This window comes from Microtus pennsylvanicus, chromosome 3 (assembly GCF_037038515.1).
Source record: "Microtus pennsylvanicus isolate mMicPen1 chromosome 3, mMicPen1.hap1, whole genome shotgun sequence".
NCBI classification, from domain to species: domain Eukaryota; kingdom Metazoa; phylum Chordata; class Mammalia; order Rodentia; family Cricetidae; genus Microtus; species Microtus pennsylvanicus.
The window spans coordinates 43,909,239-43,935,131 of NC_134581.1; the positions used below are offsets into that span (position 1 = coordinate 43,909,239).

Consider the following 25,893-nt stretch of genomic DNA (forward strand, 5'->3'; position numbering starts at 1 on the left):
AATGCATGAGAGTGTAATTCACTGGAGCTGCTGTCAATGGGATACATCTTAGCAAGCGACACTGGGAGAGCTTGGATTTAGTCACTATTTAGTCACATTTAGTAGGTAAAATGAATAATTGTATAGTTGACTTTTCTGCACGTCACTATACTTTGGGACATGCATATACTAGAGGTTTTCCTAGACTTAGACACCTAGAATTTCTGAGGGACAAGTAATATCCCATGTAGCATTTATACTTAAGATTTTAGATGGATTGCTTTTTTGATGGTCATACTTTGTAACATTGTATAAAATATACATTTTTGACTTTAGATAAATTATAGTAGTCTATTTCTAACACTTATATTATCTTGTGCAAACACCGAAAGTTTTTATTAATGTTTAACCATAAGAAGCTCAAGTAAAGAATCAGTCTCAAGGTCCAGGCTGAGTTTTTCTGATGATTAGAGATCAGACTTTAAGGGGGAAAAAAAAACCAAGATTGGAAGCAGAGATAGCAGAAAGTGGAAGCTGAACCTTCGTCCAGAGAATGTGGACCGAATATAAGATCTTAATCTTCTCTTATCTGGTGACAGAACTCTATGCCGAGACCCATTCTTTATCGCAAAGAGAAGTGGATCCAGGACCATATTTCCCTAGAAATCACACCATTTCCAAAGGTGCTCGACACAAAAGGGCCATTTTCCGAGGGCAATACTGTAGACTCTTCGGCTGTTGTGAAGACAGAGACGATACCTGTGTCACTCCGTTCTATGAAGTCAATGCATTGTGTTACTGTGACAGCTTTTGTGAAAGGGAAAACCCTGACTGCTGTCCTGATTACAAGTCATTTTGCCGTGAAGAAAAAGAATGGCTTCCTCTCAAACAGTCTTCAGATCCAGAAGGTAGGTTTTGGGAATGTGTTTGAACATTTTCCTATTCATCAGGTCTGATAGTTTTATCTATCTTCTTTCTCCTCTCCTCTCCTCTCCTCTCCTCTCCTCTCCTCTCCTCTCCTCTCCTCTCCTCTCCTCTCCTCTCCTCTCCTCTCCTCTCCTCTCCTCTCCTCTCCTCTCCTCTCCTCTTCTCTTTTCTCCTTTCCTCTCCTCTCCTCTCTTTTCTCTTCCTCTTCATTCTGTCCTTCAGTGGAATGAAAATGATTATTTCAACAAATTTTGTTGGCTTTTTAAAGTTTCTTTGGTTCAAATACAGGGCTTCTGTACCGTACTGACATCACTGGGAAAGCTCAGGTCTGAGTGTAGTAAGTGTGGATTTGGATTCTGTTTTGAAATTTCTTTCAACATACATGCTGTTTAAAACTTTCAGTTATGTACTCATTGTGACTCTCAAGCATTTGAGTGTAGATTTTATAGAGAATTTTGTGAAATTTACAAAGTTGATCATTAGACATTCTCCCCATGTAACATTTTATTTATGTTTTGTCAGGCTCATGAACCTGTGACATTAGAGGACATGGTATCAGCAATTACAATAAAACAAATTAAAGCAAAATAGAACTAGGTACTATCCTTGCCTAGGGATAATAAATTCTTCAAGTATGTTTTTATCTTGTTTCACCACTTTGGAAATTTGAAGTCTACTGGAGAGAGGGGTGTGAATGTGATTCAGTTGGTAGAATGCTCACTTAGCTTGTATGATGTCTTGGGTTTGATCACATGCACCATACAAGTGAACATTGGTAGCACACTTCTGTTAGCCTAGCACTCTAGAGGTAGAGGAAGGATGATGACATGTATAAGGTGACCCTCAGCTACACAGTGAGACTGAGGACAGACTGAGTTGCATGAAAGCCTATCTTTATTTTGTTTTTATTTTCTAGTTTTCTAAGACAGGGTTTCTCTGTAGCTTTGGGGCCTGTCCTGGAACTAGTTCTTGTAGACCAGGCTGGTCTCGAACTCACAGAGATCCACCTGCCTCTGTCTCCTGAGTGCTGGGATTAAAGGCTTGTGCTACCTCTGCCAGGCTATGAGAGCCTGTCTAAAATAAAAATCATTAAAGAGAAAAGAGGGTCACATAGACTAGTCTTGTGAGCGTCTAAGACCCAGATAGTAAATAGAAATGATGTGTGGAAAGGTAAGTAGAATATTAGTATCTGCTACCCAGATGTAATTATATGAGAATCGATATTAATTTTCAGAAGTTACTATAACAAAACCCTGTGGACAAATGTACCCTATACACTTCCCTAGATGAAGATCTCATGGCACCAGATCTCTTCATCAGAAGTCTTTGCTTGATCAGAGCTTTGTCACACAATTATAAATGGGTCTAGAACTTGGAGTCTCTAAACGACTAGAACTTATAGTTAGAAGGAACTTTAAGACCCTAATTCAATATGGAGATGGTATTGAAGGCTCTTATTTTCATATTAAATTCATATTGTTTGTAAGTTTTAAAAATGTTCCTTTCAAAATGTATTTATCATTTCAAATTGTCCACAGAATTGCCATTTAGTTCAGGTTTTAATTTTACCACCAGACTTCTCAGTAAATGTTTATTTTACAAAGTGGCAGATACTCTATTGTGCTTGAGACGTCTAGTCTTCCTTCAATAATTCATCACGTATCACTGTTGTGCCAGGCAATGTGAAAGGTCTTATTGTTATAACATTAGTCAAATTGGATGGGAAGGGAAAAATGTAGGAAATTTACTGAGAGGCTGTAAATAGTGATGTATTCTTTTGAGAAAAGAATGTTTCTATGGACTGAGGAAATAGCTTCAATAATGAAAGCACTTGCCTTGAAAGCCTTAACTCCTGTGTTAGACATCTAGAAGCCACATAAAAAACTAGGAATGGTGGTATGTGTTTATGGTCTCTTGACCAGAAAGGCAGGGGTAGGAAGATGTTGGGGTTCAGTGGCCAGCTGGTCAATTGTACATGTTCCACAACAGAGACAGACCCTATCTTAAAAGTAAGATGATAGTTCCCGAGGCATGACATTGAGGTTAAACTCTGATCTACACACACACACAAATATGCCCGTGCCTAAGAACACACACACAAATTGAGAATTTTAATATGTAGAATACTAATATATTAATAATAGAATATGTGAGAATATTAATATGTAGCCAGCTATATGCCTTCTGTCTCACTGGATGATGACCAAGTACAAACATTCAAGCTGCCACATGATAAAGAAGGGGTTGAATTGGAGAACAGTTTGCACAAGAATGTTACAGATCTGAGCGTGAAGACCATAGCCCTGTTTAACAACTGGAAGGAAGCCATTGTTTTTAGATAGTCATGATGAGGGAAAGGTGGGGGACAGGAGATAAGTTTGAGAGGTGACTGTAAGTTATTGTATGTCAGATCATTTAGGTCATGTTGGGCATTTGGAATCACATTTGTTTACTAAAATTTATCAAGAGATGCTACTTTGGAATGGGTATGAAGTGTCTCAGAAGTGTAACTATGTAACCAAAGAGCTTCCCATTCTCAGAGGACTCTCACGCTCAGTTGGTGCCATCTTGAAGCTCTTGATAATCTTTAAATATCAGGCCTCAGTCCTAAGTTTTGAGTTTGTTCGTCAACTAATCTATGCTTCAGATTTGGAGTTGTATGGGAGGGTGAGGAAACAAGTGGCATGGACAAGCCTCGCAGTAATTAGGATCAGATGCTGTAAGAACAGGAACTTTGAAAGACATAGTCTTACCCTAGAGGAACTCAAAAAAGTTGATGATACCCGAGGGCAGTATTTGTGAGAGGAATGTACTCAATCAACTAGAACCCAGGACAATAGAACTGAGACAGAAGAGATGAATGGGTCATCTAGAGGATGAATGAGCCAGGCAACATTTCAGTGTTTTCAGGGGTTGATGAGTTTGTAAGAAACTGTACAGTGCAGAATCAGTAACTAGGCAGGGGGGAAAGAAAGATTAGGTAGGGACACTGAGTACTATGGACAAGTGTTCAAGGTCTTATATTGCATACTGCCTCTCTATCAATGTGTGTCTAGTCCATAGACAGTGATTTTGCAAAGTGAAATGTTATTTCTCCTCTGTATCAACTCTGGATGGAGAGAATTGAATTAATTAAAGTTATTGAGGATACACTGTATACTTATATGCCATTATAAACCATGTGGACTGATTTTATATATCTGAACTATGAATTTTAAGCTTCCTTCTGTTAAAGACAATGTTGGTTTTTGCTGTTGTCAAACCGCACGATGTCTAAGGGTCTGGGTGTGTCTTTGCGTATGACTGGACCTCTGTGATGCCCCTTTCTTGTTATTTCCCTTCTGTTCTCTCCGAAATGAATGGGTATTTGCAACCATGGCAAAGTCTGGGGCAGAGTCTCATGTAAAATTTCTCTTTAAAAACCAGTCTTAAAAATTGATAATTTTGATAATTAAAAAATTAACAAAAATTGGATAATTTTTGTGTGTCACAGAGGCATAAGTAGCATTCTTCCCTTTTTAGTGTGCATATTTGTGCATAAACATATGCACACACATATGTTTAGTGTGCATAAGGGTTCTCTAAGGACATGCTTTCAGAAGTTTTTTTGTCATAACCCATAATAATAAAATTTATAACAAAACTAGGTTACTATAAAATCTTATAAAAATTTTAAAAATTATTTGAACTTTTCCATTGTTGCAAATCATCCCATTCTGTTTTACTCTATCGTATAAATAATAATTCTTATCTTAAAAATAAAAATGCTTTTCCTGGTCTCAACATACTAAAATAACTTATTTTTATTTAAATTATTCTTTTACAGTGTCATGGTATCATGTACTTTTATCATAGTTTCCTCCAGTTACCCTCTTATTTACTTTCCCAACTCACAGAACCTCTTCTTTCCATCAAACTCACCTCCTGTTTTCATGTGTGTGGGCCTACCGTGTTTAGTTACTGTTGCCTTCAAGAGCCTGGGTGCAGTAAGGAGTACTCACTAGAGCCTGTGTAGCTGAGGGGACTGTGAGTCTTTATCCCAGGTAGACACTGAAGTCTGTAGCTCTCAATGATAATTGGGGTCTCACATGTCCTTCCCTGCTCTGTGATAGACTGTTAACGTGCCCAGTCTTGAGCAGGTCTCATGCAAGTAGCCATTGCTCCTGTGAGTTTGTGGGTACAACAGTTATACCACGTCCAGTAGACAGCGTATTACAGCGCTCCTCCCACCTCTGGTTCTTATATTTCCACTCCCTTCACAAGTCTGCTCCTGAAACTATGTGCCAATAAACAATAAACAAACAAAAACACTGTGGATCCTAGCAATGGAACATGCACTGCTTCCTGGCTCTCAAGACTGTCTATTCCAGTCTGTTAGTCCCAATCTGGCACTGTATACAAATTCATTTACCCGATATTTTAAATATCCAGTGTTGCAACCTTTCTTTAGAAGAACAGTAGAAACTGGCTTCTCCCTGATTACTGATAGGTCTGAACTTCTCTTGCTATCTCATATTGGGCTTTCTTCCCATGATTTGCTTCTGACCATGAACAGCTTCTCACTTTGCCTTCACATCTAGAACTCTTTTTTTTTCTTTTTAGAAAGACAGGATAGGTACTTAGTCCTTTAAAATAAGTTACTTTTCATTTAAAACAAGTTAAGCCTATGAGAATAATTGCTTAGGGTTTGTAAATTTTATTTAAGTTAAATTTACTTTTTAACTGACACAAGACATAAATTAAAAGTATTAAGGGTGTAATGTGATGTTTTGTACACATATATATTGTATAGTATTTAAATAAAGTTTAGAGTTTATCATTTGTTTATGTTTAAGACATTCAATTGCCTTTCTTCTAGTGAATGTGACATACAGGCGCATTCTGTCTGTCCCCCTCCACTGGGAAATAACACACCCAGGACTTCCTATTCCTATTTAACTATGATGCAATACCACTTATCAACACTTTCTATATCTCCCCGCTCCTTTTCTTCCACGTCTCTGGTCACAAGATCATTGCACTTGTAAAGCTTGATATTCCATCCAATAGTAGAGAGTATGTCTCCTCTTACTAAGATTATTATAAGAAGTCTTTAGATAAAATAATTTTACAGTAGCCATATATATCATGCTAATTTATGATGTTCATGCATTATTAGAGGATAAACCCAGGGCCTCAGACATACTAGGTAAGGGCTCTACCATTGAGTTGTAGACCCAGTGATATATGTAGAGTTAGTTCTTGCTATCACTATTTCATATTTGTTCAGATGGTACCTGTCAAATTTCCCAATTCTCCTTTTTAGAAATAATAATGCAACTAATTATTGCAAGTAAGAAATTACAAAATAAATGTCACGAATAATGAGGAAATGTTAGCTCTATTTCTTCAAGACTAGTAACAGGCCCTGTAGATGTGTTATCTTCACAACTACTAAATAAGAAGTTCCCTGCTAATACTTTAAAAAATTATGTGAAACAAACTGTAAAAATGAAATTAATTATTAAAGTCAATGTGATTATATAACAGAAAATACCACTAAGATGGATTACAAGTGCTTGAAATCAATGTTTTCACTATTGAATATAAATTACTAGCTACCCATGGGGATCTGGAAGGCTGGATGATGCTGGGTCTTTCTGCTGGTTGTGAGTATGGGTATCACTCTTTGGGAATGCATGTAGTTTCCACTCAACCATATCCTACAATCCCTATTTCTTCCCTGGCCCTCTTTTCTCATTTAATGCAATTGCAACTATAGTTTCTGTGATTAAAATTCTGGCTGTGTCCAAGGCCCAACTAGCATAAGTGTAGACAGTAGCCCTGGGACACAACTCTATGTATTTTAGGCTTAAAAGACAGTGATTTCTTGGAAAGTATAAGAAGGTTCAGAGCTGCCTTTGTAGTCGAACTTGTTTATTCTATCACATTGAAATGATTTATAAAGGAACTATTAAAGTCAAATTATGTGACAATCTATATTAATAACTCAATGAGAATGTATGGGCTTTTTATAGAGCTCTATGTCGAGAATCAGTCAGAGGTGGGATTCTTTTTGTAAGCATTATCCCAAATAGTGTATGTTTGAATGTTGTATATAGGAGAAATTCATTTAATGCCACATGGGAACTTACTACCCATAGTAGATATTTTCCAGACCTTTTTAAAATACCATGCTTCTTATTAACACTTCTATTCCTCTTTCTTATTACAATAATAAGTAATATTATTGAGAACTTACTATTGCATGAAAGTTCCTGTACCCTTCAGGCTTTAATCTGTCCATTATTTTGTACCCCCTTGTTTAATGGGGTAGATATTCTGCATGGATTGTGTAAGTAGCTATGGAAAGGATATGGTTATTTTTTGTGTTCTAGTTACAGCACATGAAGATCACCTGAGCACCCTACTAAATATTGGTTTCTTTAGTATCAAATGATTTCCAGAAAGTTTTTATGTTTTTTGAATGACAGATTTATGAAATTAAATAATAATCTTATTTCTGTATAATTGTAAAGAATAAATGCATTTTAAATTATTTCTTTCATTTTTTTCCTCTTTTTTCTTTTTTTATTGATAAAAGGAGAATAAAGAAAAGAAAAAAAAACAAATTTCCACCTCCTCCCAGCCTCCCATTTCCCTCCCCCTCCTCCCACTCTTCTCCCCCTCCTCCCACTCTTCTCCCCCTCCTCCCACCCCTCTCCCCTTCCCCCAACTCCTCTTCCCCTCCCTCTCCAGTCCAAAGAGCAGTCAGGGTTCCCTGCCCTGTGGTAAGTCCTAGGTCCTCCCCCTCCGTCCATATCTAGGAAGGTGAACATCCAAACTGGCTAGGCTCCCACCAAGCCAGCACATTGCGTAGGATCAAAACCGCGTGCCATTGTCCTTGGCGTCTCATCAGCCCTCATTGTTCGCCATGTTCAGAGAGTCCAGTTTTATCCCACGCTTTTTTGGTAACAGTCCAGCTGGCCTTGGTGAGCTCCCAGTAGATCAGCTCCACTGTCTCAGTGGGTGGGTGCACCCCTCGTGGTCCCGACTTCTTTGCTCATGTTCTCCCTCCTTCTGCTCCTTATTGGGACCTTGGGAGTTCAGTCCAGTGCTCCAGTGTGGGTCTCTGTCTCTATTTCCATCCATCATCTTGCATATCATCCTAGAACTTTCATCTTTCAATTTTTTGAGAGTATAATATAATTGCATAAATTTCTTCTTAAGTTTCATCAGTTCAAACCCTTCTATCTATCTCTCTTTGCTCCTGTCTAAATTCATGGCCTCCTTTTTTCCTTTTTTCATTACTTGTTGACAACTTCTATATCTATATCTATGTATGTATATGTATACACACACACACATATAACATGTACACATTCCTAAACACAACCTACTCTGTCTAATGCTACTTCAGTGTGTATGTTTTCATGACTATTTAGTATTAGATAGCCAATTGTTGTACTCTTCCCTGGGTATGACTATTTCTTCTCCTCTCAGCATCTCTTAGTTGTCTATAGATCTCTGTGTCGGGCTGAGGCTTCACAGGCTTTCTCCATTCATGTTTGCATGTCTGTTTGTATCATCATCATTAAGCCCATGTCTAGGTAGTCATATTAGTGGGCTTGACATCGACATTCTCAGGAGAAAGCCTCACAACAAACTCCCTGGTCCTTTGGCTCTTATAATCTTCCACCCATCCCTCACAATGGTCCCTGAGCCTTAGGCGTAGGAGTTATGTTCCAGATATAGTTGAGACTGGGCTCCATAACTCTGCGTTTTCATCAGTTTGGTTTTTCTGTAATGGTCTCTGCTGCAAAGAGACATTTGGTAGATGAGGAGGGAAGGCCCAACTTATTGTGGGTCTAAGGACAAATATTAGAATGCAGTTAGAGGTTATGGTGATTTAGTAAAGTTATTGTTCTTCTTCAAGTTCAATTCCTATTAGAAATAGTTATCTAGAAAATTTTTATGTTTTTGAATGCAATATTCATCAAGTAATATTTTGACATAATTTTAACTTTTCATTTGTTTTAGTTTTGAGATAATATATAATTATAACACTTCTCCCTTCCCTGTCTCCCTCTGCACCCTCCCATACACTTCTTCCTTCAAACTCATGTTTTTTTTATTGTTATTACATGAATGCAATATACATATGTATTCCTAAATGTAAGATTCTCAGTCCATATGAAGATTTTTTTGTGTGTGTGCTTATGACTTCGCAACTGACAGTTTGGCAGTGGATAACCAGTTGGTTTCCTCTTCCTTGGGGACGACCTCCTTTCCTGCTCCCAGCTTTCCTTTCTTTCCTATAGTTCTTTATCTGTTATATGTGTGTGTGTGTATATACATATACATACATAGATATAGATATAGAAGTTGTCAACAAGTAATGTCAACAATATAATTTTAATGAATAAACACATTTTAAGAAGCATGTTTTTTCATGCAAGAGGTAGATGTTAAACTGTATTTGTCAAATAGTGGAACATCATTTTCTTATTTTCAGGTAACTCTTACATTTTTTTTCAAGGTGACAGTCTGGTAAAAGCTATTGATGGTATTTAAAGCGTTTAGTGTATCCATGAAGTAAGCATTGATGTGCTAATAAAAACGTATTATACTCTTAATTTATATTATATAAATTTATTTATTATATTATAATTGTATTATATTTTTTATATTATAAAGTCTCACATCTCGAGAAACATATGATGTATGTGGGTAAGAAGATTGTAGCCTATGAAACAACTAGAACGGTTGTAAAAGAGTAATAATCTGGTGACCTACATGGACAACAGTGTAACCCTACAACATCATCTGGAAGGTAGATTGTCCTGCAGTGGTTAATAAATATAATGTGCCAGAAAAGATAAGTATGGGGCTTGTAAAAATGATATTGTGAACAATCATTGAAATCTCTCAGAAAATTTAATAATCATGTAAGATCATGCCTATCTTAGTGCTTGCATTTTTTAAGTCACAATTTCAACGAAATATAACTATCTCCTACTTTGAGATTAGGTTTTGCTTTGTTTTGCACTCTAGGCTTTAATTCTTGGACTCAGTTAAATATCTTGCCTCAGTTTCCTGAGTATTATGGATCCATGTATACCTTAGGTCAATTTACTATCAGTTTGCATATTAATATTATAAAAAATAAGTTATAATTCACTCTCCTCTCTCACTGACAAAGGAAACGGACTTTCACCTTGAAGCCTAAGCTGACCTGTATAGATGACACAGGTCTTAAAGTCAGCAAGTTTTCCAACCGAAGCTTCCCTCCTACTTTCTGGGATTACAGGTATGAGCCTGTAATGCCTGACTCAGCTACAGTGCTGCAGATACAATAAGTGTATCCAGACTTTTCCTATTTAAAACATGTAGTCCATTCTGAAAAGTAATTGCTACCTCTTCAACACCAATTTTTGCTTGAGAGGGGAATATTTCAAAGATTTCAACACAGAGATATATTTTAGGTAGAATTTATGTTCCAGAGAGAACTTTTACTCCATTCATTATGGATAGGAGCAGTTAATTACTCATTTCAATTAGTAGAAAAAAGCTCACATTAGACTATAATTGCTCTCAAGAAAGGTAATTTTTCCTTTTGTTTTGTCTTCCTTTGGAAAATAATTTGTTGAAAAGAGCATTACATGAAATTGAAGAAATGTGTAAAGTAAACTAAAAAAGAAAATAGTTATGATTTACACTAATTTTTCATGTGCAAAGCATTTTTTTTTGTTTCCAGGCTTTCTCTATATTGTATGTTTCCTACATTATTACACAGTGATTTATTAACTTCATATGACCAAGTTATATGCTGGTTTCTATTTCTGTCCTGGGAAGTGTTTAAATAAAAAAACCCTGACATTTTGCATTATCTTAAGGAATAAAGATAAATATATCAATTTTATATAAAATGGAAGCAAGACATACATTAATTACATCCTTTCCTTCCTTATGTGCAGCATTGTATCTAGTAACTTGGGAATTTCAAATACAGAAACAGTGATAGTGACAGACTTTAAAAAACCACCAGCATGGGCAAATAAACCACACACACACACACACACACACACACACACACACACACACACACACACAGAGACACATACATACACACACATACACATACATGCAAGCACATACACACACATACATGCATGCACGCATGTGTTTATCACTGACATATTTGAATTCTTGATTTGAATGAGTTTCTTTATCCCTTTGCAACTTCTGTAACAATATTTGAATGAAGATCAATGACAATCATTTTCTCAAATTCTCTCATTTTGGAATGACCATTCCAAAAAAATGCATTGGTGATAAATACAAGCAAATTCACATAACCTCTCTGAGCTGGGTGAAATTTCAAGTCTTTGTCCTGTTAGGAATTCATTTCTTGAAAAATAATTACTGGAAGAACACATGCTCCTGTTACAGAGGTTCTATTACCATTTGAGTAGGTATCAGTTTGGCAAATCTTCTTAAATGATGGGACTGTATGCAGGAAAAGATCAATCTGAGGGTACGAGGTCCACAATTGTGTACAATTTGTCCTTAAGGATATATAGATAAATATGAACTCTGAGTTGAGAGGTACAATGTGACACTGAAATATTTTAGCTCACCACATAAATTGGATGCTATTAACTTAACCAATGTGGGCTATTTAGATCCACTGTGCTTATTAAAAAGCCACTACTTTTACCAAAAAAATCCCATTTTTATATTCACTATGCTAATTCTGGTGCTGAAAATGTGGATGAGGTAAGCATTCAAAGCAGCTAGCCTCAAGTCTGGCCTCTTATAATGCATGCTAGGGCATACCCCTGGGGTGCAGATTCCTGATTACAGCAAGTTACTGTCTTTCCTCCGGTGCCGCTTCAGCCCACACAGATATTTATAACACAAGGTGATGAAGTGTCTTAAAGAAAATCACAGACACCATATTATTATCTTTCCTTGAGGCAACAAGACCAACTATTTCCCTCTCCACACGTTTGATTTATCTAATTCTAAAAGCTGTGAAAGTTGTAAGACTCCCTTAATTTCAGTAGTCATTAGATTTATTTTTAATTTAATGTAATGTTTTTGACAAAACTGTTATATGAATGATATGTAAAAATAATTGGGTGAACTCGCTTGAATATACTTCATATACATTTTAACTGAAAAATGGTATTGTTTTATGCTTCCATCATCATAGGATTAGGCCTGTTTTAGTTCCATCTTGGTTCTCATTTCAGTTGAACCGATTCCCTCTTGTGACCTTGAAGTCCTGGAGTTCCTTTGTCTTCTCAAGTGCTCCTTAGTATTACAATCCCCCCACTTCTCTCTCTCTCTCTCTCTCTCTCTCTCTCTCTCTCTCTCTCTCTCTCTCTCTCTCTCTCTCTCACACACACACACACACACACACCTCAGTCTTCTAAATGCAATCAAAAAGTCTTTTAATTTAATTTAAATTCCTTTTCTCTGTTCTTTATATATAGATTTTGTTTTGTCCATTTAATGGCAAAATATCTGAAAGAACGATTTCGCTTTCTTTCTTTCAAGTTCCTCATCAACTTATTCTGACAGGCTTCCTCTCTTTGCTATTCCTCTGACCCCTTTCTAATGAGGCTCTTGACAACTTCTCCAGCATTGAATGACATGTCCAGATTTTTGCTTTCTTGCTCTTGATCTCTGGCAATGTTGTGCATGACTGCCTGTACTGGTTTGTTTCCCATTACTTGATAAACAGCATTTAAAAAAAAGAAGCTTGGAGAAGAAAGGGTTTATTTCATTTGACAACTTAAAATTTATCATGTCAAGGGGTCATAGCAGGAATTCAAGGCAAAAACCATGGGCAGGAACCAAAACAGAAGCCATGGAGGAGTGCTACTTGCTGGGTTGCTCCTCATTGCTTTCTCGGGTTTTTTTTTTTTTATGCCCTCTGTCTATTGTCACTGCCACTGTGACCCTCCCAAATCAATCATTAGTCTAAAATTGTCCCACAGACTTGCCTACAGGCCACTGTGTTGGAGATATTTTCCCAGTTGAGGGTTCCTCTTCCCAGATGACCCTGGATGTGTCACGTAACATGAACAAGAGCAACACCACTAGACCCTGTGCCAACCATTTGCTCATAAGAAATTCTTTTCTTTCAGATTCAAACTCTATTGAATTCCCTGTTTCCTTACAGGCCATTCATTCTTAGTTTATTCTGAATGTTTCCCATCTGGTATGCTTTGAGCTCAGTCCTGGACAACTTTTTCTTGCTTAAACATACTGCTGAAATAGACATGTGGTCTCAGGTTTTAAGAAATACGTAATGTATATGTATTCCTGGATTTCTATAGACTTCTAACAATTCCCCTACTGAGATGCCTAGTCTAGATTTAATATAAATCTAAAGTATACCAAGCAGAACTGAAGCTTTCCTGTGTGTTAAGTAAGTACTCTCTACAACTGACACAAACCTTTAGCCTTAGAATTCTTTATCTCGTGGCACTGTCTGATTCTGTATTCCAGTAATAGCTGAACTGATTCATTATCAAAACTACCTCACCTGGGTAGTAATCAAACTCTGTACTTAAAGTTAAATCTCCCATTTATTTGAGTTTATCTTTTTGAAAAATGCCTGGTCAATGATTATAGGACATTGAATACTTTCCTTATTATCATGATTCATCATTGGTCTCTTTTGGATAGTTCACATAACTTTATAAACCAGTTATCAATCAATTTCAGTAAATAGTTAAGAGGCATTTGGATCTCTTCTTCCTATTTCTCTTCTTTTCTTAAATATTTTTCACTTAGTATATTTTAATCATGTTTCTCATACCTCAACTCCTCTCATATCATCGCTACCTCTGTACCCATCCAACTCTTCGGTCTCTTTGCTTTCTCTCACCCTCAAAAAAAAAACATAGAAAATCAAAACAAACAAACAAATACAAATAAGACTAAAAATGACCAAACCAAACAAAATGCAGCAAAAATCTCACATGCAAAATATCATGGTGTTCACCTTGTGTTGCCTAACTACTCTTGATCATGGGGCCTGCCTTGAAGTGTGACTGATATTCTCAGTGATGTATCATTGTGGAAAGCTTATTTTTCCTTTGTAAGTGGCTATCAATTGTAAATACCTTCTTGGTTAGAGGTGAACTCCCATGCCCATTTCCCTCTCAGTATTGGGACTCGATCAGGCTTGAACCTGTACAGGTGTTTGCATGCTGTCTTGCTCTCTGTGGATGCATTTGTGTGTTAGTCCTGTCATGTCTGGAAGATACTGTTCTTCTTGAGTCATTCACAACCTCTGGCTCTTATTATCTTTTTGCTGCTTCTTCCTCACAATTTCCTGAGACTTGAAGAAAGGGGTTTCATGAGACATGCCATTTAGGAAAGAGGATTGGTGTGGGAAAATTGTATTTTGTCAATCATGTTTTAAATAAACGCTGATTGGCCAGGCAGGAAGTATAGGCAGGAAAACCAGACAGGAAGTAGAAATGATGCAATGAGAACAGGAAAATTCTGGGAAGGAGGAAGTTAATTCTTCCACTCCTGCCCAGACCACCGAAGCAGCAGGATGTGATCTGCCCAACTGAAAAAGGTACTGAGCCACATGGCTAACATAGATCAGAAAAATGGGTTAATCAAGATGTGAGAGTTAGCCAGTGAGAGGCTAAAGCTAATGGGCCAATCAGCTTATAATTTATGGAGACCTCTGTGTGATTTTCTTTGGGGCTAAACAGTTGTGGGGTACCAGGTGGGACAAAAACCCCAACAACAAGCAGGCCCCCATTCATGTTACAGAGGACTGAAAAACTATTCTCTCGCTCTCTGTAAACTGTTCAGCTGTGGGTCTTTGTAGTAACTTTCATCTTTTCTGATGGAGGACCAAGCCAGGAACTCATCAATGGGCAGAACAAATTGTCAGTAGAAGTCATTGTATTACTATGTTTCTTCAGCAGAACAATAGTAGTGGTAGTAGGTTACTCCTAGGCCCATGACCTATATAGTCACAGGGTTTTGGCCTCATTAACATTGTCAGGGTTCCCTCTATTAGAATGGACCTTAAATCCAATCAGAAAGTGGTTGGTGGCTACTCTCCTAACATTTTGGCAGGTTGCTATTGTAGATTGCAAATGTTTCGGGTGGGTGACATGAGCATTATTTTTCTTCTCAGGTAGCACGTGGAGTACCTCCCAGGACAATGAACACTAGTCACTAGGGGTGAAGATTCTATTTGGGAGACATCTTGATTCCTCTGTGTTTGATCACATAAGGAAATATTGTCTTCAGTAATAGGGTCTTATGATAAGTCTGGTAAGACTGTGAAGAATGATCAATAATCTTGGCAAAAGCTTGTGATTCTTGGGAAGGGATCCTTTGGCTAATGACTCATAAAAGTATAGCCTAGGTCTTGCCCTGTAGGTTTTACTTGGTGGCATATAATATCTACTTGGAATATTATCTCCCGCTATTCAGTATTCATTTAAAATCCTTTCATAAATATTTTAGGAGGCTTCTGTGGTCATAAGTTCCCATATGATTTTTTAGCAGAACTTATGTTTATTTAATATACACAAATGATAAATGAACAGAGTATGCTCTGCAAAAATATGAACATATATCTTTGGTGGTAATGTATTTTATTGATTTTTATTGAGCTCTACATTTTTATCTGCTCTTCTCCCTGCCTCTCCCCTCCCATTCAACCCTCCCCCAAGGTCCCCATGCTCCCAATTTACTCAGGAGAAATTTCTTTTTCTACTTCCCATGTAGATTAGAAATATATATGTCTCTCTTAGTGTCCTCATTGTTGTCTAAGTTCTCTGAGATTGTGATTTGCAGTTGGGTTTTCTTTGCTTTATGTTTAAAAACCACTTATGAGTGAGTACATGTGATAATTATTACATGTACCTGTATGATTTTTCCAGAGGTTTTCAGTGTTAGTTGTTCCTCCACATAGTCCCTCCTTTACCTTGCCCAGATATCCTCTTCCCACTTAGATCCCCTATTCTAGTTTCCTCTAAATATCTCCACAATGTTGCATTCTATCCCCCCTTTATTGGAAAAGCCTTACCTTCCCTCCTCTCCTGTCCCTTACCGAGTGCCCAACCTCAGTGATTATTTGGATTATAGCACACATACTAAAATCTGAAAATCTAGAATCCAAATATAAGAGAAAATACACAATATTTGTCTTTGTGGGTCTGTGTTACTTCACTCGGGATGACTTATTTTCTTGTTTCATCTATTCACATGCAAATTTCCTAAGTTTGTTTTCCTTAATAGTTGGATAGTATTCTTTGTGTAAATATACCACATTTTCATCATCCATTGAAGAGTTGGTGGGCATCTGGGCTGTTTCCAATATCTGGTTATTATAAATAGAGCAGCAATGCACATGGATGAGCAAGTGTCTCTCTAGAAAGGTGGACAGTCCTTTCAGTATGTGTTTAGGAATGTGTCAGCTGGATTGAGAGGTAGATCTCTTCCAAGCTTTCTGAGGAGCTACCACATTGATTTCCATAGTTTTTTTTTTTTAATTCAGGATTGTTTTAACTATCTGATATTTTGTGTTTCCATATGAAATTGAAGATTTTTTTTTCAATTTCCATGAGGAGTTGTGTTGGAGTTAGTATGGGGGTTGTACTGACTCTGTAAATTGCTTTTGATAAGGTGGCTATTTTCACGATATTATGTCTACTAATCCACAAACATTGAACATCTTTCTATTTTCTGGTGTCTTCTTTATTCTCCAAGGTACTTGGTTTTTCATGAAAAATGTCTTCAATTTTACTTATTTCATGATTTTTATTCTCATGAACCAAAACATTGGAGAAAAGGTATTTGTTAGGTGAAATCAGTTAAACTGTATTGTATTGGGTCATTATGATTTTGAACTCGGGTCATTTGTCAACTGATAAGATCTGATTAAAATTTAAAAATAGAAAATACCATAAATTGACTCATGTTTATACACTACTAATTTAAACATTTTTAAAGCAAAGTTAGTGATTAATTTCTTGATAATCTAGTTTTCACTTCTTACCATCCTATTTTGCAATGTAATGCCCACTGTAAAAACAAAATCTCACAGAAGGAGCATAGAAGAATTTGATATATAATCCTTAACACAAATCAAATGGAGACTGCTATCAGATTGGCACTAACTAGTTTTCCACGTTCTGTCAACTAATGACCATCATAGATGGCTTGTCATGTGAATATGGTTTCTTCAGTTCAGAATTTTCATGTGTTTGCTTGTCCTGTGATCAGGTTGCTCCAGAGGGAACCAACATTATGAAGAAGGATCAGTAGTTAAGGAAAACTGCAACTCCTGGTAAGTAATCTAAGTGGCAGAGAACTGAGCTCTATTTTCTGTGTATTTCTTCAGAAATGAGGCAATCTTCTAATTAAAGCATGCATTTAAATGCTTCTAGGCAAAAAAAAATCACATGCTGTAAGACATTCATTTTCAGAAGCATGAAATTAATTTTGGCAAAGTAATTATGTGTATATTTAATGCAAGCCTTAAATTGGATGTTTTATAGAAAGCCTTCTCCATATATCAAGTCCTCATTAAGCATATTCTAAATTATATATGTTTTGATAGACTGCTGACAAAGTGTAGTTTTTTTTTGAGCACAGTAAGTACACATGAAAACATGCTGCTTAAATTGTATTAGCCTGCAGGAAAAATTTCAAATATATGTATATCAAATCTATATTTTAATTTGCTTTTAAACTTCAGTGACAATGGGGTCATGCATTATGTAGTTACTTCAGAGGATAAGAGCACATTGACTAGCACCTAATTCCAGATTTATGGTTTATTTTCTCCAACAATCAAACAACAACATGGCTAACATTAATCAAGAAGTTTGTTCCATGACTTACTTAACAATGTAACAATAGTAACTCTTGTTCTGGAAACATATTCTGTAAAGGTCAAAGGACTTTTGTTATGTTTATTTGTCTTTACAGTACATGCTCAGGACAGCAATGGAAATGTTCCCAGAATGTGTGCCTTGTTCATCCGGAGTTAATTGAACACATAAATAAAGGGGACTATGGGTAAGTTCATCTTTCAGTATAGGACTCCTGTCGTTCTCTCTTACTCAGAAGACATACTGTGTGTCGTTGACTTCTAACCATGGCTATTAATTATAGAGAAAGATTGGGAAAGAAAATGAGAGTTTTAGAAAAATGTGCATTTCATGTGGACAAGGTGAACATTAAATGGTTAAAATACAATGCGTACATAAAATGAAAGCATAGATGTTAGCCTTAGAGCACTAGGAAATATCAGTGTCATTGTGTGGTGGTGAGATACTGAGAGACCATGCATAGCACATGGGATAGGTAAAACTAGAAAGCTGAAAGGGTTGATTCAGTTTAATCATTTTCTTCTTGTTGTTGCATTAACCAAGCCAAACCTTGCTCAGCTTTCCTAGGTAGGGTATGAACTCCGTCCGATGGTGCTCTGCATTGCCAACACTGTAGTGTAGCACTAATCTACAGTTTCTTGAAATGACTTGACATTCAACCAGTTTTACTTACATTGACATCAAACGGTATGTGGAGGTGTGCTATGTTGCTCGCAATTTTAAGATAGAAAAATGACCAGGAAATGCTGGGAAAAAAACTGTGCTCAGCTGAAGACTATTAAATTTGATTGCTTCTCCACTTACATATATGGGAACCTGATGTAGGCACCCACATTTGTTTTCATTTCAGAACTGAATGAAAGGGTAATAGCCTGGAGAATCTATGCCTTAACATTTCTCCACTGCCACTTACCAGTCTATATGCCATTGATAACATTATTGACGTTCTGCAAAATGCCAAACATAAAAAGACCATGTTGAAGCAACTAGAAAAGTGAAGTAATGTATTTTTAAGGACCTTTTGAACAAAATGACATTTTTAGAAGTCTGTGTGTGTGGATGAGGGCGGGAGTAGGAGGGTTGGGATGCTCCTGCTATAGCTCATGTCTGACATTAAAGCAAAACTTGGAGGAGTGGGCTTTCTCCACCATGTAGTCCCCCAGGATTGAGCTCCCTATGCCAGACTTGTAAGTTCTGTTACCTCTTGACCCATCTCAAAGGCCCCTGAGATACATTTTTAAAATATAAGTACTATTTCTTTCAGGTATAAAATTTTATGTCCCTCAGGACAATACTAACACTAAATTTCAATGTACCTGAAGTATTTTCTTGGAAGACACAAAGTACAGAAAGTCACATTTTTTGACATTAGCATTCTGAAGTCATTCTCAAGTTCTCTGTGTGATGTCTTTGTTTAACCAGTATTTTAGGTGATAGCTTGATGACATTTGAGTATTTCTAGGGAAACCAATTATGGTTTCCTGTGCCTAAATTATATCCAAATCATTGAAAAGACATAGCAAACACAAGAGTTTGTGTCATCTTGATAAATGACCCTAGTCAGGGTTCTTAAAGGATTCCAATGCTGTACCCAAGCTAGACAAATTTCCCAGAAACTGTGAGAGAACTGCACAGCTTCCAACTGTTCTAGCATGCACAGGAGCCACTGTTAAGAAGGGTGGAAAGCAAGCACTCTTAAGAACATGGGTATCTTTGGGCAAATGTCTTCCTTGGAAGAAGAGTTTTCTTTCCCTTATTTGCTTGTTTGAGTATAATGGAAAGTTATTTTGAGCCATAGGCTTTCTACTTTTGTAGAAAACATTAATATATGTGTTTTATAAATATACAAGCTTTGCTTCCCCAAATTTTCACTGTATATTTTACTCAGGTCTGTATTGATTGTACATAATATACTACAGTGCATATTTATCCAGTTGATTTATTATTACTTATTTGTTTGTTTGTTTGTTTGTTTATGTAGCAACATTTTGCTGCATAGTCTAGGCAGACAATATTTCCTGTTCACCCTCCCAATTTCTGGTATTACAGGCTTAAAACACCCTGTCTAACATCTCTGTATTATCTTTCATGGCAATGATTAATGAAAAATGTCTTTCTTTCATGACATTGCAGAAAATATAAACAAATATTTTTGCCTGAAACTAATTTACCCTCTACTTGAAGAGCCAACAGATCATACCATTGTAAAAGGCCAGAACATAAAGCCAAATAAAGTTTTACAAATAATCCTGAGTGAGAGAGAACAAAGGGAGATTCCCACCTGCTATATTTATCTGAGGTTGTGAAGCAAACACTCCAGACTCAACACTTTCAAGCTACAACCTCAACCATGCTTGGTAGCTCAAGCCTACAGTCCCAGTAACTGAAAGGCTGGGGCAGGAGGATCGCTGTGAGCTTGAGGTCAGTCTGAGTATGAGATAGCCAATCTGGACTACAGAGTGAGAGACTCTGCCTAAGAAACTAAACTAAACTAACAACACAGCATTCTCTTATTTATACCTGTCAACAGTTTGGAATGGATTCAGCTGGGGCTTTTCCTTTGAAAATTTTATTAGTTCTTTGTAAGTTTTATATGTACTTTGATCATATTCAGTTCTCCCCAACAAATCTCAAATATTCTTGGCCATGTAGTCTTCTACTGGAGAGTGGTGGTTGACTTACAAGGAACTATATATACTCTTAGGGAAAAGTTTCTTCCAGTACCTAACAATTGCAAATAGCTCCACAGCGAGGGGTCAGACTGTGTGGCCATCACCTCTCTGTTTGTTGAGATTTGGTCTGTTTTGGGCTTTTGTGGGTTTTATTTATGTTGTTGAAATTCTGTGAGTTCATGTGTGCAATTGCCCTCTGTGTCTAAAGATTATGTTTTCTTGTAGCTATCCCTTGCTCCTGGCTCTTCCACTCATTTTCATCTGTAGTAATCCCTGAAACATGGGATGCGGGTTGTTGTATGCTATGTTTCCTTCAGTGTTGAACATTCTGTGTAGTCTCTTATTTTCTGTTCTTTGACCAGTTGTGAGTTATTGTCTTAACCACAATCCACTGCAATTAGGAATATCTCTCATAAAGAATAGGAGAAGTATTAATCTATACATATAAGGCATTATGCGTCAGTTTAATACCAAGTCCATTAATAAAATTTCTAGCTTTTTTTATTTCCTATGGCCTATGATCTGCTTAGTCATAGGTTCTGAGTCTGAGTATGATGTTAGATATGGGTTTTATCATGTGGAATGCAACTTAGACCCAAGCAGAAAGTGATTGATTACTCAGATGAATTTTGCGCCACTATCGTACCAAAGAGTGTGTGTGTGTCTTGCCAGGCTAGCTGTTAGAGTAGCTCAAAAGATGAGTCGGTATTATTGATCACTTTCTCCTCTGGTAGCATGTCTAGCACCTTCTAGCACAATACAAGCTAGCCAGTAGGTATAAAGCTTTCAGGTCTGTATCAGGTTGATTTTTGTAGTGTGTGTCAAGCATCTGCTATTTTCAACAATAGGGAATTAGGGTTTAATTCTGGAGTGTAAGAAAGGACAATGGACATAGCCTGTGATATTTGTGGGTCTATAGGACCTCACTGGCCAAGAACTCCAAATGAAGTAATTCAAACTTAGTACAGAGCTTTTTTTTTTCTTTTGTTACCCTCTGGTTGGTGTTGTGTAAGAGTTTTTTTTCTTTTGTTTTTTTGGATTTTCAAGACAGGGTTTCTCTGTAGCTTTTGGTTCCTGTCCTGGAACTAGCTCTTGTAGACCAGGCTGGCCTTGAACTCACAGAGATCTGCTTGCCTCTGCCTCCCTAGTGCTGGGATTAAAGGCGTGTGCCACCACCGCCTGGCTTGTGTGAGGGTTTTTGGTTCTCTTTTAGGCTCAAAAAATTTCTAGGCTGAATTTTTTCTTAGTGTTTTAAAATTTTTACTCCTAGTTACTTATTCTTTCACTCACTTTGGTAACCGTTGTCTGTCTTGTTGTCATAACTCTTTTGTACACATCTTGAAATAAACTTTCTCATCTGTTTATTTGAATTTCTTTTGGTTATGGAACCTTATAAAAAAGTAGAATTCTGATTTTTTTCCTCTGGAAATTCTGCTAGCTTGCTATCTCTATTTTGCCATACTGAAAATCTGTTTGTTTTATAATTAACATTACATGTGCAATACAGACCCAGAGGTTGCCACCTTGAGATCCTTTAGGTGTTGCAGTTTTTGTTTTAAAAATATTACTGAGAATTGAGTTTCTAATCACTCAAAAGAGCCTACCATATTATAAGTAATTTTGATGACAAACACAGTAGAGTATAGTATAGACCTGATTTAAATACTGAAAGCATTTGTCTGTAGGGTAGAAGGTTGGATGAGCAATGTTTAGAAGCCTGTCCAGTATCTGGTTTTCAGCCACCATCACCTACTGGAAAATTCTATCTTCAAATTTTCTTATCACTATTTGAAAATAAGGCACTTTTTCCCTAAGCAAGGTGAAAAAAATAAGTCTCTAGAACAACATGCATTTTAATAGCTGATTTCTAAATAATGGACTTAATAAGTTTGTCAGTAACTATTAGTGGTTAACACTGGATACAAATTAGCTCACTTATTGTCTAGATAACATTTGCTGATATAATCTCTTTAAAGTAGGATGATAAAGATTGCCAAGCAGCCACTCAATGGTAGAATGCTTGCCTGCCTAGATTTAGTCTCCAATACTGCAAAAATAAAATATATGACTAGCTAACTTTTTATTTTTCATGGGTACTTCTGTTTTGCCGAGAAACTTCAAAAGAAACTTCAAAACATAAAAAGTTCAAAAGGCACAGATTGTCCTCTTTAACCTGAAAGTTCTTGTCTGTAAAGTCAGGTTTCTTTCTAAAGAGCAATTATGTACATCTAAAGGAAACTGCATATATTAGCATTATTATACTTAATCTTTTTATAGTATACAAAGATCTCATATTCTTGATTTCAACATATAATTATGAGGCCTCACATTTCTTATATCTATCATAACAGAAACAGGCCAAATCCAAGACTAGTATTTTATGTACTTGAGTTTTGAAAGATTAGTGTTGTATCCTGTATCCGTATGGAGACTATTCACTCTGTACTGATAATCCCATATTTTGACATCCTATTACTATATAATTTTTAGATCTAGAAATAAGCATGTATTTTTTTAATTTTAATATTTTATTAATATAGATTGCATATGTAGAATATATTTCATTATTAAATTCTCATAATTTATCCAGAATTTTTTTTGCTTTTTTTTTAAATTTATTTATTTATTAAAGATTTCTGTCTCTTCCCCGCCACTGCCTCCCATTTCCCTCCCCCTCCCCCAATTAAGTCTCCCCCCAGCCCGAAAAGCAATCAGGGTTCCCTGTCCTGTGGGAAGTCCAAGGAACCCCCACCTCCATCCAGGTCTAGTAAGTTGAGCATCCAAACTGCCTAGGCTCCCACAAAGCCAGTGCGTGCAGTAGGATCAGAAACCCATTGCCATTGTTCTTGAGTTCTCAGTAGTCCTCATTGTCCGCTATGTTCAGAGAGTCAAGTTTTATCCCAGGCTTTTCCAGACCCAGGCCAGCTGGCCTTGGTGAGTTCCCAATAGAACATCCCCATTGTCTCAGTGTGTGGGTGCACCCCTCGTGGTCCTGAACCACATTCACTCCCTGCTACTCTCTCTTGCTCTTTCACACGTCTGCTCATGAATTGCCTCCCTCTTCCCAACTATTTCAAATTTTTATATTTAAGTTCATTTTTAGGACACATTTTTATTTTTTTACTTAATAGAAATATAGCCTAATTTTTATTATCTGCCAAATTTCTTCAGTGTTCTTTCTTTCTTTCTTTCTTTCTTTCTTTCTTTCTTTCTTTCTTTCTTTCTTTATTTTTTCTTGAAAAAAATTTCTGCCTCCTCCCATCCTCCCATTTTCCTCCCCTTCCTCCCACTCCACTCCCCCTTCCCCCCACTCCTTTCCCCCTTCTTCTCCAGACCGAAGAACAGTCTGGTGGAAAGTCCAAGGTCCTCCCCCCTCCATCTAGGTCTAGGAAGGTGAGCATCCAAACTGGCTAGGCTCCCACAAAGCCAGAACATGAAGTAGGATCAACCCCTAGTGTCTTTGGCTTCTCATCAGTCCTCATTGTTCGGAGAGTCCGGTTTTATCCCATGCTTTTTCACTTCCAGTCCAGCTGGCCTTAGTGAGCTCCCAATAGATCAGTCCCTCTGTCTCAGTGGGTGGGTGCACCCCTCGTGGTCCTGACTTCCTTGCTCATCTTCTCCCTCCTTCTGCTCCTCATTGGGACCTTGGGAGCTTATTCCGGAGTCTATAATTTGTGATCCTAAAGAAGCTAAATAAGAAAGTGAACCCAAAGAAAAACATATAGTTATCCTCCTGGATATGGGAAGTAGACAAGATTGCTGAGCAAAAATTGTGATCTTGGGGGTCGGGTGGGATAGGGGTAAGGGGAGATGGGGAGAGAAATGTGAGAAGGGGAGGATGGGGGGAACTTGGGGAATTGGGATGGTTGGGATAAAGGAAGGATGGATATGGGAGCAGGGAAGCATATATCTTAATTAAGGGATCCAGCTTAGGGTGGGCAAGAGACCTGAACCTAGAGGGGCTCCCAGGTGCCCAGAGGGATGTCCCCAGTTAGTGCCTTGGACAGCTGAGGATAAGGAACCTGAAATGGCCCTATCCTAAAACCACACTGATGAATATCTTGCATATCACCATAGAGCCTTCATCGGGCGATGGATGGAGATGGAGACATAAGCATGTATTTATGAGTGATATCATGTAACCGATACATATTTTTCTGCTTCATTTGTAAGGAAGATGGACAGCAGAGAACTATAGCCAATTCTGGGGAATGACTCTAGAAGAAGGGTTCAAATTTCGCCTTGGCACCTTGCCACCTAGCCCTATGCTTCTGAGCATGAATGAAATGACAGTAAGTGTTTCTTTCGGATTCATAGATGTATCTGTGGTTTTACAGATGAACTCGTGTGTATATTTAAAGAAATCTGAACCATAACATACAGTTTTGATTTTTCAGAACCGTGAAAATCAAATGTTTTGCTATATAAATTAAAAAGAACATTGCTAAATATAAAAGCCATTACCAACCTATAAAATATGTGTTTTTTAAATGATCACTGGGTGTTCTGTTTCATTGTTAGTGATTTCACAGGAATACATATTTCTGCTGAAAGGTTTGATATTCCATGTTTTCAATGGCAAGACTTGATTGTCAAGTTGATTTGACTGAGGAGGGTATGTTTGTGAGAGTGCTTCCAGAAAATATAAATTAAGAAAGGAAGGCAACTACATACAACAAAAACAATTAACATGAACTCATTTTCAATATTCAGTCCATTTTCATTTAGCAAATTCAGAGAAAACAGTTCACCATCTATACCATTGTAGTGACTCCAAAGTTTTATACCTATTTTCTTAATTAAGAAAAACTGCACCTAATTCTCCATCCAAGAAACTGTAAGGATATATTACCTACCAATGGAGACATTTGACATTTTGTTTTTTTGCAGTGTTAAAACATCCATCTTCAGCCTGCAGGCCTAGAGTATCAGGCAGACTTTTCAATGAAACAGGAATTTGAAGGTCTGTTTTGACTTGTTTTAGCAAAGTTCATTAGTTTCTTTCCTTTGTGTCCTGTAGAAGGTCTGTCAGACTCTTCTAAGAAGCAGGAATCTCAAAGCATTGCCCTGTCCTGTTTTGGCAAAGTTCAGCAGTCTTTTTCTTGTGGATCATGCATGTCTAGTTTGCACAGCACATAGTAAAGCAGTCAAGGCAAAAGCAGTTTCTTGTCCAAATGGCTAATCTTGTCCCAATGAAAGCAAATGCCTATGGAGTTTCTTCAATGCCCTTCACCCTTTTATGAAGTAGATTGGTGCTGACAGGAGCAGATGTGTCTCACTGTCATGAAAAACCAATCTTAGGCATTCACTCCATGATGATTAGAAAAGATTTGTTCTCAAAAGTCCTCAAGTTGCCTTAAAGAATGTATTTGAATTTTTCCTGGAGACCTGACACAGTAGTTTGTAAAATTGTGTTTTTAGTATTTTCATGCTTCCTGCTTTTG

The 25,893-nt window shown here is 37.1% G+C and overlaps 1 protein-coding gene across 1 annotated transcript in view; it reads left to right on the top strand.

Annotated features, from left to right (window-relative positions):
• The first annotated feature begins 532 nt into the window (after positions 1 to 532).
• Tinag (tubulointerstitial nephritis antigen) overlaps positions 533 to 25,893 on the top strand; it is an 85,985-nt gene continuing 60,624 nt past the window's right edge. Inside the window, exons 1-4 of the mRNA XM_075967744.1 lie at positions 533 to 887; positions 17,167 to 17,230; positions 17,875 to 17,964; positions 24,627 to 24,741. Of these exons, the coding sequence (XP_075823859.1) occupies positions 533 to 887; positions 17,167 to 17,230; positions 17,875 to 17,964; positions 24,627 to 24,741 (624 nt within the window). The remainder of the gene's footprint in view (positions 888 to 17,166; positions 17,231 to 17,874; positions 17,965 to 24,626; positions 24,742 to 25,893) is intronic.